The sequence below is a fragment of the Seriola dumerili genome, unplaced genomic scaffold (assembly GCF_002260705.1).
Source record: "Seriola dumerili isolate Sdu_G_001 unplaced genomic scaffold, Sdu_1.0 BDQW01000191.1, whole genome shotgun sequence".
Lineage (NCBI taxonomy): Eukaryota > Metazoa > Chordata > Actinopteri > Carangiformes > Carangidae > Seriola > Seriola dumerili.
The window spans coordinates 3,657,401-3,674,870 of record NW_019174446.1 but is presented as its reverse complement, the minus strand read 5'-3'; the positions used below and the strand labels follow the sequence as shown (position 1 = coordinate 3,674,870).

The window sequence follows — 17,470 nt, the reverse complement described above, 5'->3', positions numbered from 1 at the left end:
GTAAGATGTTATCGTAGCCTTTATATACTCTACGTATTATTGATAACGCAGGTTACCATGATCACTCAAATCCATTGTTTCTAAAGTCTCAAGCTATGAAATTTAATGACAAATAATGTTCAGAGCTAAATCAAAGTCACTCCCAGACAATGTAAAAAAGTATTTTTCAATACAGGAGAGCAAATACGATTTGAGAGCTGTTTGAAGGCTAATAGAGGGGTTAAAAGTTAATTATGGAACAATGATAATTCAAATTTTTAAAATGTGTAATTCACTTTTGGTTTTCAAAAGAATGATCTATAAAGCTATTTTTGACAGTTGTGAATGATTTCCTTTTCTTAATTTATGGAACAATACAAATATGGATAAAAAAAATGTATAATATTCTCTTGGTTCTTAAGAGTGGTTTATAGAGATATTTTTGAGGGTTACAACTGTGAATAATTTTCTTTTCTATAGATGGGTAGCTCAATTGATAAGAATGTCGGCAGGCATTCTGCTTCGGCCTGAGCCTGTTCAGTCACTACTTAATACATAGACCGCTGATGTTGTTTTTTGTTTTTCTGTCTATATTGTTTATGTTTAGTGTATGATATGTGATGACTGAATAAAAAACTACTACTACTACTATATTTATCAAACATGATGGGCCTTTGCTCACTTGAGCCTCCAACAGACGACAGTGTGAAGACCATATCTCACAACACCCTCCCTCTTTGTTCCATTTCCTCTCACATATCTTCATCTCATTGTTTCCAGCAGACGTAACTCTTCAGATCATTATACGCTTCCAGTCTGCCATGCCGCTGCATGCTGGTCCTCCTCTCCTGACCCTGGGAGTGTTTGTCAAACAGTTGTTTTAACCACAGACTCTCAGCCGCTCTCAGTCCATCTCCGGTAACTCTAGATGACTCTATGATCGCATTACCTTCCCGTCCTCTGCCGCCTATAGCACAAGAGGCTCCTACTATCAGGAAGTGTTCAAGTGTGTCAGTTTATCACACTCTTTTTACCGCTGTAACCACCAGACAGATCCTATGTCCCGTGTCTGGGTCGCTCTATCTGTAGTCTTCTCCATTTCAACATAGCCTAATTTCTCCAGACCCCCCCTCCCACCCCATGTCATGTTGTTATCTCAGAAAACAACAATGCTGCTTATCATCTGACCACAATGCTCACAATGTAAGAGAAAGAAGAGGGAAAAAGCTCTGGTCAAGACAGATCACAAATAGTACAGTCTCAGTTTACTTTGACATTATCTGAGTTTGAAAGTCACGTTTTTGTTAGAGTAAACCACAATGTTGTGTTCTTTAGTCACAAGCACAGATCGAACTTTCCTTCGCCGTATTGAAAGAACAATTCCAAACACACTGCCCCTTTCCACAGGTCAGGTGTAGCATGCTTTAGCTGCATTGTAGCATAATTTTTTGCTGCGGTATGTAAAAGGTACACGTGCTCTGCGCAGTGATTTGAAACGTTAACATTAATATCAAACCGGCGGTGGAACCTTGGTATAACTGACTAACCCCTGTCCCAATAAATCACTGCTGCTACAATTCCTGCTGCTGCTACATTAAGCTTTCAATTTTCATTGTACAACAATAATGTTGGCAGATTTTCCACTTGAAACTGTATTTTCAAACAATGGGCTTTGTATTTCAGCCTAAGTAGACAAAAGTAGGCTAATTTCTAGGTGACAACCGGAGATCTGCGTTATTTTAGCTGATCCATTAAAATATGTCGGGACTGGCACTGATACAGAACCTTAAAGTGATAGTTCAGGTTATTTTACGTGGGGTTCTGTGAGGTACATTTATCTATAGTCAGTGTATTACCTGCAGTAGATTCAGTTTATAATATCAGTCAGGAGCACTGGCACAGGAGCTGAGTGCTGTGCTGCTGTGGACGGGGCCATCCGCAAAAACGTTTATTAGCTACTTAAAAAAAATTCCCACAGAAAAAAATTGTACATTATTTTGAATATAGCTTCATGTTGCCATCAAACAGCCCTTTCCTTTGGAACTAAAGTTGTTGAACTGTTGAACTACCGTATTATCGTTGAACTACCACGCACTGTATTACTCTGAATATCAGCTGTTTGAGTCAGAAAGAGCTACGTGTAGGGCAAGATAAAGCGGTGAAAATATTCAACATATATCGAACACTTAAAACTGATATTAGCTTTTTTCTGTGGGCATGTTTTGAACATTTTTGCGGATGGCCCTGATCGCAGAGGCGCATCGCTCAGCTTCTGTGCCGGTGCTCCCGGCTGCTTCTCTAAACTGGCAGCAAGCTGATCTGAATCTACTGCAGGTAATACACCGACTACAGATAACTGCCTCGCACAACCCCATGTATACAACCCCAACTATCACTTTAAGATTGTCTCCGGATGTCTCTAATAGGACTCCACTCTTTCCTGTCTAGGCTGACACGAAGCAGGTTCACATGATGTACAACAGCGGGTTTTCTGCTCTGGGATTCGCTCACTGAACATCATCTCAGCTCTCGTACTTTTATAGCAGATGTGAAAACTTGTTTAAGCACTTCCTAAACTTTCTGAGCAGGAAGTGGAGGATAATGGTGCTAATTACCCCTGTCACTATGTTTAAAACGGCTAGGAGAATAGAGTTGTCAGCAAAGTTAACACCTCCTATTTTCCAGTCAAAGGGTTTTTCTTCAGCAACTCGGGCTAAATATACACATTTCCTAGAATCACAGGTGTATAGAGGCGGGAATAAGGCTGACAAAAGTAAAAACCTTACATTTGACCCACATAATCCTTAAAGCGAAGCTGGTAACTGAAAGCTCTGAATCATGAAATTAATTAAGGGAGGATAAAAACACTGTCAAGCACTAGTGAATAATGGAAAAGCGAGGTGCTGTAAGCAGGAAGTATGTGAAATAAGCGATCGCTGTCGGCTAAAAGTGTTACTGCTGTGCTACTAATACAGCTTTTTACAGAAGATGAAGATGAATTAGAAGACTTTCAGCGTCTCCCTGCTTGTATCGGGGCATAAGCGTTCTAAAAATACCAAAAAAAAAATATGTGAATCAACAAGCCTTAGTCATCATGCGTTGTCCATTACAGTGCATAGCACCTATCTCACCTCATAGGAGTTCATGCAACGCATTGACGCAGGAAGCGTAGAGTTGCTGTCATCTATCACTCGCAGCAGCTCCTCACACACCTTCAGCGGCAGCACCACAGGATGTCCGATGGCACTGACCTCCCAGCTAGTTACGATGCTGAAAACACACACGCACACAGAGTGGGAGTGATTTATAGTGACTGCCATGTCATTACACAGTCAAGATGATGCCCAGAAATCGCTAATGTAAATCCCACGTTGCAGCATTCGCCCTGCCGTGTTAATTAAGTAGTTTAAAGTGTACACTGAACTGGATAAGTAGGGATACATGTGATACAAGTTGACTGATGGTGAGTGTGTGATGTGTGGCATCCATCTGCGTGCATGATGATGATGGTGTGTGTGTGTGTGTGTGTGTGTGTGTGTGTGTGTGTGTGTGTGTGTGTGGGACGGAAAGAAGAGGGGAGTGAAAAGAGAAGAGGAAGAATGCCTGAGAGAAGAAAGATTGATGCTCTGTCAGCGAGTGGTGCTGATCCAGTTTGTTTGGGTGACATTTAGCCATCTGTGCAGTTCCTGAGAGGGAAAAGTCTTCTCAAAGTTTTGGCAGTTTTACTTAAGACGTCATATCAGACTGAGGAAACACTACCGCTTTAGCCATGCATGGAAAACTTGCTGTCAACAACGAGGGTCTTATCAGGTTAAGCTGTTTACTTAGCAAATCTAATCAAGTTACCAGTCTACATCTCAATTCTTTGTGCACGGTCATATAGTTAATATCATCTACGGCAGGATTTGATTAATCACATATCCGAATGAATTCTATGGAAAAAGAGTTGCCTATATAATTTCCATTAGACTCCATTTCCATACCTATGAGGCCTCCTGTTTCCCATTGTACCAGACTGTGATGATGGTGCCTGCGACTTTCACTCAACTCGTAATCAAGTCACTGCCATTAGCGACAAGCATAATCCACTTAGGCATTGGCTCACTGATTCTCTAGCCAATTATTGGCAGTTTTAACAACACGTACTGCAACCCCAGGCTGCAGTCGACTGTAACCGACTGTATCCCGAATAAGAGGGCCATCATCCTGGGAGTTCAGCTCCCCAGGCATAACATTTAATTTAAAAATGTCAGAGATGAGTGATGAAGGATGAATGGTAAATTATGTAGGGGGAAAAGGAAGTGTGAGTAACACCGGCGTTTAGCTTTGCGAGACTTCAGAGAAAACGTCAGAAATGGGTGAAATAAAAAAAACACAGCTGAGACTCTAACAAAACACATCCAAGACTCTAATGTGAAGCTTGTTTTGTAAATGATCAATCTACTGTAGGTTTAAATAGGGCTGCTTGATTATGGCAAAAATCATGATCACAATTATTTTGATCAATATTGAGATTATTTATTATGTGTTTATTGAACTTAAAAAAAAAAAAAAAAAAACTTTGTCATTTTAACTGGACTTTCTTGAACTTTAAATACAATTCAATAGAAAACCAAATAAAAAAAAAATAAAATAAATAATGCTTATTTATAAAATAAATTGATAAAAATAAATAAGATCAACTACATTGTAACATTAGTGTACTTCCACAACCTACTGAAACTACTAAACATATATTCAGTATATAAAAATAATAATTAAAAATAAATTAGACCACTGTGTTGCAGTGCACTGCACCAACATACTGAAAACTCTGTAACTGGCCCGACTATATATAGAGAGTCTCTGAACCAGCAAACCGCTCAAGATGACACACTCCTAAGTGTGTTGCTAACACACGCTGAAATGTAACCAGGAAGTGGATGGGGGGATGGTTTTTTGTAGGGAGGATGAAACTTGTTGTGTCTTGATTATCTTGTTTTCATAATCGTAATCGAAAATAAAATTAGATTAATTGCCCAGCCACAGGTTTAAACACTGACCAGCAAATAATAAAGGGAGGCGGAATGATAAATGAGCTGGGACAATATATCAGCTGATATTTGCTTGCTGCAGATGTACAGATATTTGCCCGTATGTCGGCGGAAAAGTAACAATAAGTTTCCTTACAGATATATCAAAGATAAGTTTGAGATAGTTTGTGTCACATTTACATAGTTTGTCCACTAGACATCAACAGCAAAAGATGCTTTTGTTTCATTTCTAGCAATGGGTAATGTTTTATCAGCTATGTCACACTCTGCAGTAAGTTCCCTGAGCATCACTCAGCTCATACAGTTCATCATGTAACTTAAATGGACTCTTACCGCTTAAACTGAGAAGACAACGCTTCCCTCCTTCATGTGAATTTCGCCTCTAATTACCCGTTCTCCAACAGTCGGCCGGTGGGCTTGTCAGAATGGTAGAAACAACAAAACTTCCCTGTTCTGCCTTCACTTTATTTAGGCTGCAGGGAGGAGGAGGAGGAGGAGGAAGAGGAGGAGGAGGAGGAGGAGGAGGAGGGAAAAACGCTGAGTCCTGATTCAGTTGAAAATAATGAGAGTGGAAGGCTCTTCCAGTGGGGTGCTGCTGTACTGAGCATGGAGAACCACATGCAGCACATCCACCTACACCTCTCTAATGCATCACAGCGAGGTACACAGAGCCTCGCTCCAGTCAAAACAACCCCCCCCCCCCTGTATGTGCAACAAACACGAGCATGGCTTACGCAACTGACAACTTTGAGATGATAAACACCTTTGATAGCAATCTCATTTGCAAAATAACAGACAATTACATCTGAACAGCGCAAAGTGTTCTATTACGCACCCAAATCTGTTCACCAACAAAGTCGTCTTTCATCCCTCGCGGTGAGCCGAGACAGGTTGTGATTGAGAAGGTGTGTGGGGAAGATGAAAGGATAAGATTAAGATGAGGAAAACAAAGACTGGAAGGAGGAGGAGTGGGGGGTGTTGGAGGGCGGCAGCCGTGGAGGATACGGTAAGCATCCTCACTTACTCTCTCTGCATGGTGCCTGTGTCGGAGCAGGCGACGTAGAGGAGTTTCAGGGCTCTGGCAGCTTTGGGTGATGGGATGGGAAGAGCTTGAGAGCTGACAGACCTCTCACCCCCGACGCACATCACTGGGATTGACGCTATGATGGAGTCGCTGTTCAGCAGCCACAGCTGCAGGACAGAGCAGACAGGTCACTTAACGCTTGAGATGCACATGCTCGACGTCACAAGGGCAAGGAAACACACTCCGTCACATAAAGTCTACGTATCCACTCGAGCTTCCTGCAGTCAGAGTGATACTTTTATTCGCTCTCATGTTCTGCTTGATTTAACATTGTTTTGTCACTTAAATACATGATTTATCCTAATATTATGAAAATTCATTTTAAAAATGTCTTTAAGCTTATGACATGTCTCAGACACATGCTTAGCCCATATAACATATAAAACATAAAATATTTCCAGTGCTTAATCACCTTATTTTGTCACCTTCATCAAAAGAGTCACCTCAACACATTTCTACATACTGTGTGTTAATAATGTGGGAACTCGGCTTCTCTCTATAATATTGTATTATATTAATAGTTACCCTGTAAAGTACCTTGAGATAATGTAGATTATGATTTGGCGCTATGCAAATAAAACTGAATTGAATTGAATAAAGTCAGGCAAAAAATAAAAATACTACAAGGAAAAAATCTGTGGGTCCAGTAAATCTAATGTCACCAACCTCTGATTTGATGCAGGGTCTACACTATATGTATTGCAGAATTTTGTTCCATTTTGTCCTAATTTCACACAAAATTGATTATATTGTTATTTCTATCCTGAGTTTCAGTTTGAAGAGTTTTAATATCCTTCAGTCTGCCAAAAACACAATCTGCATGAAGTGATCAGACTGAAACATATCAGCACAGAAAATCATCTGCCGGCTTCATTAGTACTAGAATATAAACACACATTAGTCAAGCGCTAAAGCAGACGTGTTTACAGTTAGATTTACTGTTAATTACGTGCAAACACACCTCTGCTACACAACACTACATTATGAAACAGACAATTCTGTCCTCACTATAGTGCCAAAAAAATAACTGTACAAGACAATCGCAGTCGTGTTTTACTGTTGTTTTGCAAAGAGCCATTTGTAATAATCCATGTGTAGCTGATTTTAAAGAAGCAGCAGGCTCAACAACTCTAACAAATCACAATCAATCAGCGTTTTATATTGCTTGTTTGAAGAACCTGCCAAATCCCTCCTTCCCATTTCTCAAATCACCGAGTAGTCTATTTTTACTAAAGCATCGTGTGTTTGTCTGATTTGCCGGCTCGCTCTCACCAGTAAGAAGGCTTTTCCATCAGGAGTTTGGACAGAGAAGTGGAAGGTGCTCAGTGAGTTCGACAGCTCCAACAGTCTGGCTGCTACTGTCCTCTCCACGAAGACAGATCTGTCCGAAAGAGGCAACGTTCAGTCAGTTACACATATAGTTTTTTTTTAAGTCATTTAATCTTCTTGGTCATGCATTCACAGTTAAACAGAGTGGAGGGATGAATGACCTTTGACAAAATTACATGCCCTCCTTTCTCATCAAACACCTGAGATGAAGTTATGGAAAACATGTCACTTTTCATGGTCATGTGTCGGCCCAGGACTCAATTTGTAAATAGTTTATTAAGCCAAATAATGCAGCTAGTCGTTAAGTCCATGTACAGTGAAGGGGGAAGTGTTTTCACACTTGGTCCCTTTTATCCCTCAAAACAAACTCAGCATGTTTTGAGCATATGTGACCACTCCGAACAAACTCAGACCTCTCTAAAGCTTCGAATCTGCATTGTGGATTGCCTAAACTGTGTACTGTGAAAATAAGACGCCTCAGGTTTGTTATGCTTTTTGCCGTTGTATTTCAGCTCTGCTGTAGACAGAATCACATGCTATTGCACTGGGACACTCGAAAAAAAACAAATAGATGGAACCACGGTTGCTGGTAACGACAGCAAGACTTATGGACGGGGAAATAACTAGTGTACTTCTCCAGATACAGGATGAACACATCAGACAGCAACTGTCTACCACACACAGAAACTACACCCCCTCACTTCTCTCTCCCACACAAACACATACAGTATGCACACACACGGACACATACACTTTCTCTTATAAGGTTGTATTTGTTAATGATAACACAGAACGTAAGGATAATACAGAAGTAGGCTTATTGTACTTAAATAGTTTTTTTAATACTTTTAATAATATATTTAATAGTGCCAAACTTACTACATTCATACATTACATAATAACATCTATTGGATTTAATAATATCAAATAATAGTGTCATGTATGTATGTATATATACATAGTATAGTAATATATGTATATATATATATATATATATAAATATAGATAGATAGATAGATACTTTATTTATCCCCTACGGGAAATTCAGGTGTCCAGCAGCTCATGTGTGTGTGTATATATATATATATATATATATATATATATATATATTTGTGTGTGTGTGTGTGTGTGTGTCTGTATACACACAATATATATACTACACTGTATTAATAATTTAACCAAATTAGTAATACAATATTACTAATGTAATCAAATACCACAGGATTGTGGGTAAGACAAGTATAGTAGCAGCCACCTTGTTCCAAGTGAAAGCTACCCACAATCCAAAGCAGTAAAGGTTTGAGAGCTCCAGAGGAACTATAGTGTGAACAGAGAGAGGACTGAGGCTCCATCAGAGCTGAAGTGAACCATGACGAGAACGCATACCTCTTTCAAATGAACTCACAAAAAGAACTGAGCCCCTTTTCTGTTGGTCCTTTGTAAGAGGACTGAGTTTGGTTCTGGACTGTATGTGAAAACATGGTGTTGAAAAAAAACAAGTGAGACACTGATGCTTGTGCATAATGTTTAAATTATTCAAACTTGCACAATGTGAGATGTGGTTATTGAACTGTTTCATTCAGAACTGACACTGTAATAGAGTAATTATTTCTGAAAAAGCCTGAATACTGTGGTGATATGCATCATTCTCTAAAGTTTCAGTTAAATCCAATCAGTGGTGTGTCAGATATCGGGAGTGAGAGTGACATACAAATGAACTAGAACTGATTTATTCTTCCTGTACTGATTTTATTGTGAAGAACAAAAATATACGACAAGAGTCACAATGATTAACCCAGAAAGACTGAGTGTGACTTCATCTCCAGCTTGTAACAGCCACTCTTTATTTATTTCCCTGTAAATCAGCTTGGTTTAACTGCTACAGTTTCCTCATCATCACCGCTAGAAGGACGTTTGGATAAAAACCTGCCTGTTAAGTGAAGCTTCTGGCTTTCTGTCTCCGACTGTGGGCTCCACCACCACCTGTGTGATGTACAGTTTCAGGGTCCCTGTGAGAAACAACAGAGGAAGGCTCATAGCGTAAACACAGCTGAAAATGTTTATTTATGAAAATCTATTCGAATGATGTGTACCTGGTGCGACAGCCTCTCCCAGCATTGAAGAACAGTTTCTACAGGAGATGAGAGCCAGTCGGCGACAGGGTTTCTGTGTGGAACAAGAAAGCAATCACCACAGTACAAACCCATTTTTAACTTGGCTGTTTTCAATAGCCGACTATAACCAGGACGGGAAAGAGTAGAGGAGGAGAGACAGAGAGAGACATAAGGTAGGCACATTGTCATTTGTTCTTTCTATCTGCCTCTTTTTCTATTTCTCTCACTCTCAGTCATGCAGGGTGCCACTCGTTCAGAGAGTGACTAACAGAAAAACAGGGAGCTCAGGGTTTGACTTCACTGACGCAGCTGTCTGAGGGTTGAGTTTCTGTGTGGGTCAGTATACATTATGATACAGTATAAATCCAATTTTTTGTGTTTTATTAAAAAATATTTTATTGACCATTTAGTGCTTCCTCCACTTCTTCTGTCCCTGCAGCAGCGAAGTCGTTTTAAGTGGGTTTTATTACTATAATTCTTTTCTGCCTGAAATGCTGTTTTAGAGACTTTTCCTTCCTGCTAAAGCAACAAACCATCGCTTTCCTTTGCACATCCCTCACCTTTGGGTCTTGACTGTCCTCTGCGCCAACAGGGCTCACTTCCTCCGTGAGAGTCTGATCACAGCTGTCATCTCTGGGTAGAAGGAGGAAGGTGTCGCCCAGTAAACAATCCTCTGCTCTGGGCAGCAGCTTCTTGTTAGCGAACGGATCTGGGTGGCAACACCAGTCGTCCACGATGGCGTTCCAGTTACCGTTAGGGAGAGGAAGAACTCGCTTAAACACTCTGCAGAAGAGGAAACCCAAAAAAAAAGAAAAAGAAAAAAGAAAGCGATTACAGGTTTTCTTTCTTTAATGGTCCATGTTGAAAGTGTATTAATTGGTCTTGCTGCAGTGGGAGAGAAGAAAAGAGAGAGAAAGTCAGAATCCAAAAGAAGAAAAGTCGGACACAAAAGTATCCAAATCACCCCAGAGGAAGAGGGGGACGGACCATCCAAAATATCTAAATATTTTTTCAGTAGTTCCTTAAAACGTATTTTTGTAGATTGAATGTAAACATGTAACAGATTTCTTCTATAGTTAAAGTGTTAGCAAACAGTTATGTATTTAAACCCAGCAATTACGAAGCAACATCATCACTCATGTGAAGTCGTGTTCTGACCACCCGATTCATTCAAGTCCAGTATTTAGTTTTCTTTTGTTTTGCTTTGGTTTCCTCTCACTGAAGAAAATATCTGGATCTAAATTCTCCACCGTGCTTCATCGGCCAGTTGCTAACTTTGTCTTTCTGTGGTTTGGTGCCGGGAAGGTGGTGTACAGTGGCTTTATCAGAGCGTTTTAGCTGAAAACAGTTTCCTGTTGCTGGAAATGAGGTTGATAAGATCAGTGCAGCTGAACCCAAAACAAAAGGGCTGAAAGATGCAAAGGGCTCATTAAAACTGGGGAAACTACAGCTGGGTGAACCTTTTTCACATTACATGCAGTCAGTTCAGCCATTGTTATAGTGCAGCTTTAATACAGCACTTGTTGTTATTCAATTGAGTAAAGCACTAACTTCACTCAGTTGGCAGTTTTTTAGGAACACCTCGCTGAAACTAATGCAGTGTAACGCAAATGTCCTGTAATAAATCCTCCTTCATGAATGTTGTAACGTTCAGTTTGTGTTGATAAAGCTTTTTGATCATTTTGTGCTGTTGCTAAACTGTATTTCATTATGCAAAGAGGTGCTTCAGCTATTTAGCCTACCATCATTGATGTAAGTGTGGTGGACAAAATAATGGAAACACCTGTCCATATAAGGCAATACGATTCAATAGCACCACAAACTGCAGCCTCTAAAATGATCATACAGTTGAATCAGCTCCTTTCTAAAACTGTTTCAACACAAACTGGAAACTGTAACCCTCAAGAGGTTAGGATTTATTGCAGGACTGTTGTATTAGACTGCATCACTTTTAGACAGGTGTTCCTAACAATCAGCAAACCGAGTCTCTGTTTCATGCTATACAAAGAAAATATGTAGAGGGCACCAAGTGATGGCTGTAGTCACAAAATATTGTTACAAAGCATTATGATGCATGATGAAAATCTAACTTTTCACCTTGTTGTGAGCACTTCTGACACTCCTACCTTTCCTGGACCCCATTGAAAATCAAAAAATAAGTTTTTGGCAATTTTTAGTGGGTTATTGCTGAGAAACATAGCCAGAGGGCAAGGGTGTCTGTAATGCAGCTATTGCAATTTTCAACATTGCTGACCAGAGAAAGCTACAAGCTGAAGGCAATAATAGCACTGTCCAGCTGAAGCACCTAACCACACAATTGTTTTTTAATGGGTGGCGCAGACCCTTACGTCACACCGACTCTATAACTCTAACCCAGTCAGGCTGACAACTGTGGACTCCAGCTCCCGCTACATCCATCAATTTCTCTCTCTCAGACTATCACTTCTAGCGCTGGGTCACACCATCAATAAACACTTGCTCCTCTTCCTGCAGAGGAGGGTGTAAATAAAAACCCATTTTCCACAGATGCTGCTGCACCCCCCCCCCTCCGTCCGTCCGTCTGCTCCTCACCTGTCCTCCAGCAGCCTGGTCATGCAGCCCTGGCAGTAGAAGCAATAACTCTTTTTTGCCCGGAGTGTCTCCATCACGCTGTCATGAGCATCTGTGGAGGGCCAAAGGAAAACAAATAAATGAGGCAGATTTGGTGAAAGGGTGCTAACCTTGTACTACAGAGCACAAAATCGATGAAATACCGGGTGGTGAAGGTGGCTTGGCTAAGGAGTGGGCAATCAATCTGATTTTGATTGGATTCGTCAGTGACTGTCCTTAGCTATAACTCTCGTCTCACACACCAGGAGTCACGTAAAAAAAATCTCAGGAAATGCCAAAAGATGGAGTTTTGGGAATATTATGCAATGACTCTGCGGTGCACTTTTGATGATACGAGATCAATTCGAAACTTAAAGGGAGTGTTTTCGTGACTCTGATGATCAGTTGCTTGTGGGCCGTTGAGTATGCTGAGAGCAGAATTTACACCTTCCCTGTCTCAGATGACCAAGTGACTCAGTCCAATTAATTCAGAATAGACAGAAAGAAGCCCTAAATAGCTACCAAAAGACTTTGTTCTCATCTTGGCACAGAGGAGTCTGTGCAAAGCAGAGGGACATTCCACGTGTCTGGATGTGTTTCTGTACACGTCACCTTCATCTGAGCTTCGCGCAACATTGATGCGCAGTCTGTAATGCAGCTCCTCTCCACAGAATCCTCCCGCTGGTGTTGGAATGCAGGATCCCTGCTCCAAGGTGACTCCTGCAGGTAATTTCAGGCTCAGCTCGCCTCGTGGAGTCCTGATGTGGAGCGATGAATCTCCACCTGTCAAAACCACGTCAGCAGGACTATTGGCTACATCTTTCCTGGAGAGCAGACAGGAGCAGAGGCTTTACAAACACACACACAGGCTTAAAGTGATACACAACACAAGACTTATGGCCTGATTGTTACGGGATGACACCGACATCATTTCACAATGATGCTCCACATTAGCACTATGGTAAAGCTGCAATGATGAGCCAATTAATTGATCAGTCAAAAATAAGAACAGATTAATCTGGAACTATTCTGATAATCGTCATCATTTTAGTCATTTTCAAGCAAAAATGCCAAATACTTGCTGCTTCCAGCTTTTCCAATGCAATGACTTGATGATTTTCTTTGTTAAATTTTATATTAAACTGAATATATAGAACTGAAGTCTGGCCCCACATCCACGTTACCCTTTGTCCTGATGCAGAAGGTCACCTGGATGTGGGACAGGACGTCATTCTCTAGGCTGCTTCTTGCATCCTTACACCACTGTGGCAGTGTGGGTTTCCTCCAAGGTGCTCCGGTTTCCTCCCACACTTTTTTTTAAAATTTGTTTCAACAAATTGTTACAATAAAGTTTTTTCTGTTTCTGTTGTGAGATTCTGTGTTTTCTTATCAGTTGTCTGTGCACATTTAACCTGCTGGTTAAACGTCACTCTGGTCAGAACTGTACAAGGGTAAAGAGGGTGAAGATGCTGGTCACCAGTCTCTGGTGAACTAATACACCGAGATGGAGACAAACAGCCATCAGTGCTACAGACAGAACTTATTCAACTCTGTGTTGACTTACAATAACCACAGTACAACTTTCATCCTCATGTGACACACAGATTCACCTCTGCTCAATATGAACCACTTCTGAATCATGAATACACAGGATTATATTAACACCTTCACAGAATCAGTGTTTTTACATTTCAGATATTTAATTATTTGCTTACCAGAGCTCAAGGTCACTTCTTCAGATTTCTTGTTTTGTTTTGCTACTAAAAGTCTTAGAAACATGCAGGTAATTACATAAGCAAATCCTTACATTTGAGCAGCTGTAACTAGTTTGGAAAATTACTGAAGGGATTCATCAGTTATCAAAGTAGTTATTTTCTGTCTATCGACTTACTGAGAAATAGATTGATTGTTTCACCTCAAGATATGACCCTTGTACTAAAGAGGTTGGGTCATTTTATAGTTTCTGTTCTTGATACCTAATGTATAATAAGTGAACCAACAAGCTAATTTCCCAAAACTTGGCAACATCAAATCATAGTGTACTAATGCATTTGTCCCTTGTCTACAACATATGGATTCAGGAGAATCTGTAATTAGTCAGAGTTTCATATGGTACAGTGATTAATGAGCCACCCTTGTTTGCAGAACAAAATCTGTTTTTTTATGTCAGGTATTCTGAGTGGAGACATCATTATATAAAAGGGAGAGTCCAGCTACTGTCCCACTTCTCCCTGCAGAACTGAGCTTAGTACAGTAAAGAGCTATTATAAATAATGCCACTACAATTATAAGAGCTGCCTCTACCTCCTGCTGGATGATGCTGCCTCAGCCAAAAGAGGTACTGAATAATGACTGAATTCATTAAGACCACTAGCTGAGAGAAACACTGTTTTAACTGAAAACAAACTTGGTGAACAAATGCAGTTATATGTAGTAATAATAACATTTCTCCAGTGTGCAGTCGGGTACAGAGCCACCTCTCCATTGTGAATTCAGTGCACTGTGAGAGAGCAAAGGACCACGCTTCACTTTGCTCCATGACAAATATCATTAACCCCATCTACTGTTGTTCTAGGCATACTACATCCAATTTGAGCATGCAGAGGTGACTCTTATCAAAGATTGTCTACGAACACTCACCACTCTGGTTCTCATCTTTGCTGCTGTATACACTGTACATGTACAATTATTTAATAGGTAATAATATTTTAAAAAATCTTTTGAAATATGAGTTTACAACAGGCATAAAAGCAGAAAATATACATTATGACTTTTAATACTATTAACTTTCTTGTTTTATGACATAATACTATCAAATTATATTTAATTAGCATGCCTTTACAATATGATATCCAGACTGTGTGAAGCCAGGAGACACTGGGTAGACTGGGTAGAGTGTGTGTTATTATATGACCTTGGTCACAGAGGTTTTTGCTGGATTTACTGTATAGCTGGTACTCCAGTCAGGACTCCCTGCACACTGAAACAGCACATCAACATGCTACCTAGTAAAATTAAGTATTAATTAAGTATTAACAACAAAATGTCACTGAAGTATCAAAATAAAAGTACTCATTATGCAGAATTGAATTATCTATTTATTTTTTTATGTATAAATATCTAGTTGTACTTTAATGTTGTAGTTTGTTGTAGTCAACTTAATATACTGTTGGATAGTTTAATCTATAATAATGCATCATATTTTATAACTTCATCTGATGTTTTCTATTCAAAATGTTAATCTGAAAAGTGGCTATGGGTGTCAAATAAATGTAGTGGAGTCAAAATGTACTTCTTCAGTCTGGCCTTTAATTACGTATGTTCTTTTTTTTTTATTTTTATTTTTTTAAGTTATTAGAGACTCTATTTTATTCGCCGATTTCGTTGTATCTGGATTTTGCATTTTATTCCATTTTTATCTGTTATTTTATTATTCTCTTTTTAAAATATGAAATCTTTAAAATAGTTTTTAAAAAATTGTTTGCTGATTAAACAAAATCCTTTTTTCTTCTTAGTTTATCAGTCACCTGTGAAGCACTTTGAACTGCACTAACCTGTATGAAAAACACTGTAGAAATAAAGTTTTATTGATTGCTTGATTGATTGAAAAAGTAAAATTTTGCCCTTTGAAATGCAGAGTTGTAGAAGCATAAAGGTGCACCTGATGGAAATACTTAAGCACATATACTGGTACATGTAGGTTTTTAAGTACACTACTTGAAATGCACCTTGTTACTTTGATACCATTGATAAACACTGTAAGTATCATACACAAAACCTATTTTCATACTGCAGTTTACTAGTTTTCTACAGTTTTTAAAATACAAAAAGCAGAAACCACAGTTTTCTGGAGACAAACGCCTAGTACCCGTGTGCTATATTTAATCTTAATCTTTGAATTAATTTTACACAAATTAGAATAAATGGCTAGTGACTCATTTTGTCACACCATCTTTGGTAGGGCCCCTGTGCAGGTTGTCCAACATATGCCATGACACAAAGTGACGAAATTCAAGCAAGAGTTAGGCCTGTCTAAGGTTACAGATTTGAACGTGTCACTGACACAACAGAAACACCGGTGTTAGTCAGCGCTTTTTTTCAAACTGCAGCATCAGTTTACGTTTATTGGGCTAAGGTAGCTAACGAGTTTAGCTAGCACAGCTTGCATTGCAAACTTGCCAATACATACAACAATGTAACCCAACTGTAATTGTGAAATAGTTATCTATTAAAATAATCACCCGACAATAAGGAGTCCACTCTGAAGCCCTTTTCTCAGCTCTAAGAAGACTCCAACACCAGGCGTTTTGGTTGACATCTCCACGCCTGCCATTCTTTAGCGCAATATTCAAGAAGAATAAAAAAAAAGAAATCATCCACTAATCAAAACTCAGTTTGGCTGGGTGACTGTGGGTAGTTACATTCATCCAAAGTAAGTAAAAATAAGAGAATATTTGTCCGATTTAGCCAGTGGAATCCAGGGGTTGGTACATGTCTGCAGCGTGACAATACCACCGGTGACAAGTACACCGTTGTTAGGGAAGAGCATCCGGTCAGACATTTCAAAATAAAAGTGTAAATCCTTTTCTCACATTATATAGTGACATATAGTGAAATGATCTGATAGATGTATTGTGTTTGAGCCTTTGCGCAATTGACCTCCACAATCAGCACATTTCTTCTCCATTGTATGTTTTAGAAGGTAAACATCAGTTTATGGTGTAATTGAAATGTTATTAAAAATGCTCAGTCTGTGTTCATGTGATGACAAGTATTTTTCATTTTCGCCACACAGGTCTACAGATAAATAATATCTTGATTATATTGCAGATACATATGGATTTTAGTTTTGTAGTGTGTGGTACAATTGTTATTTGTGATATATGTGTTTGTGTTTTCATGGTTTTGGGGATACCAAAAACAAAATTAGTAAAAACAAATGTTGTTATTTATTTAGGCCAAAAGCATTAAAATGTGCAGTTTGGTATTATCGTGTGTCTTCATTCTGAACTTCATTCTGAACTTTTCACAGCTGCACAGTTGAACAAAGACGTGGTGGTTTATATGGGATGCTGAAATTGCCAAAGTAGCCCTTTTAAGTTTTATTTTGAAGGACAAGCGCACAATTTCGGAGATACTTAGACGTAACTGTGGGTGACTTCACAGCGCTGAGAGGCGGAAGACGACCATGCGGAAGACCAGTTGGACGCTATGGTTGGACGTACAGCTAATCTGCAGTGCAGTCTGGGAGCTGTCAATCGTCTTGCTTTGTATCTCTGGCACTACAAGCTACTGATGCGCTCATCACTGTATTATTTACACACAGTGGGACAGCACTTTGA

General features: G+C 39.5%; 1 protein-coding gene across 1 annotated transcript in view; it reads right to left on the bottom strand.

Annotated features, from left to right (window-relative positions):
* Positions 1-16,646, bottom strand: part of ube3d (ubiquitin protein ligase E3D) — a 24,274-nt gene extending 7,628 nt beyond the window's left edge. Inside the window, exons 1-9 of the mRNA XM_022753508.1 lie at positions 16,370-16,646; positions 12,741-12,952; positions 12,111-12,201; positions 10,100-10,322; positions 9,519-9,591; positions 9,356-9,434; positions 7,369-7,477; positions 6,037-6,203; positions 3,111-3,249 (exon numbers count right to left, since the gene is read on the bottom strand). Coding sequence (XP_022609229.1) covers positions 3,111-3,249; positions 6,037-6,203; positions 7,369-7,477; positions 9,356-9,434; positions 9,519-9,591; positions 10,100-10,322; positions 12,111-12,201; positions 12,741-12,952; positions 16,370-16,461 — 1,185 coding nt within the window. The 5' untranslated portion in view covers positions 16,462-16,646. The remainder of the gene's footprint in view (positions 1-3,110; positions 3,250-6,036; positions 6,204-7,368; positions 7,478-9,355; positions 9,435-9,518; positions 9,592-10,099; positions 10,323-12,110; positions 12,202-12,740; positions 12,953-16,369) is intronic.
* Between the last annotated feature and the right edge of the window lie 824 nt (positions 16,647-17,470).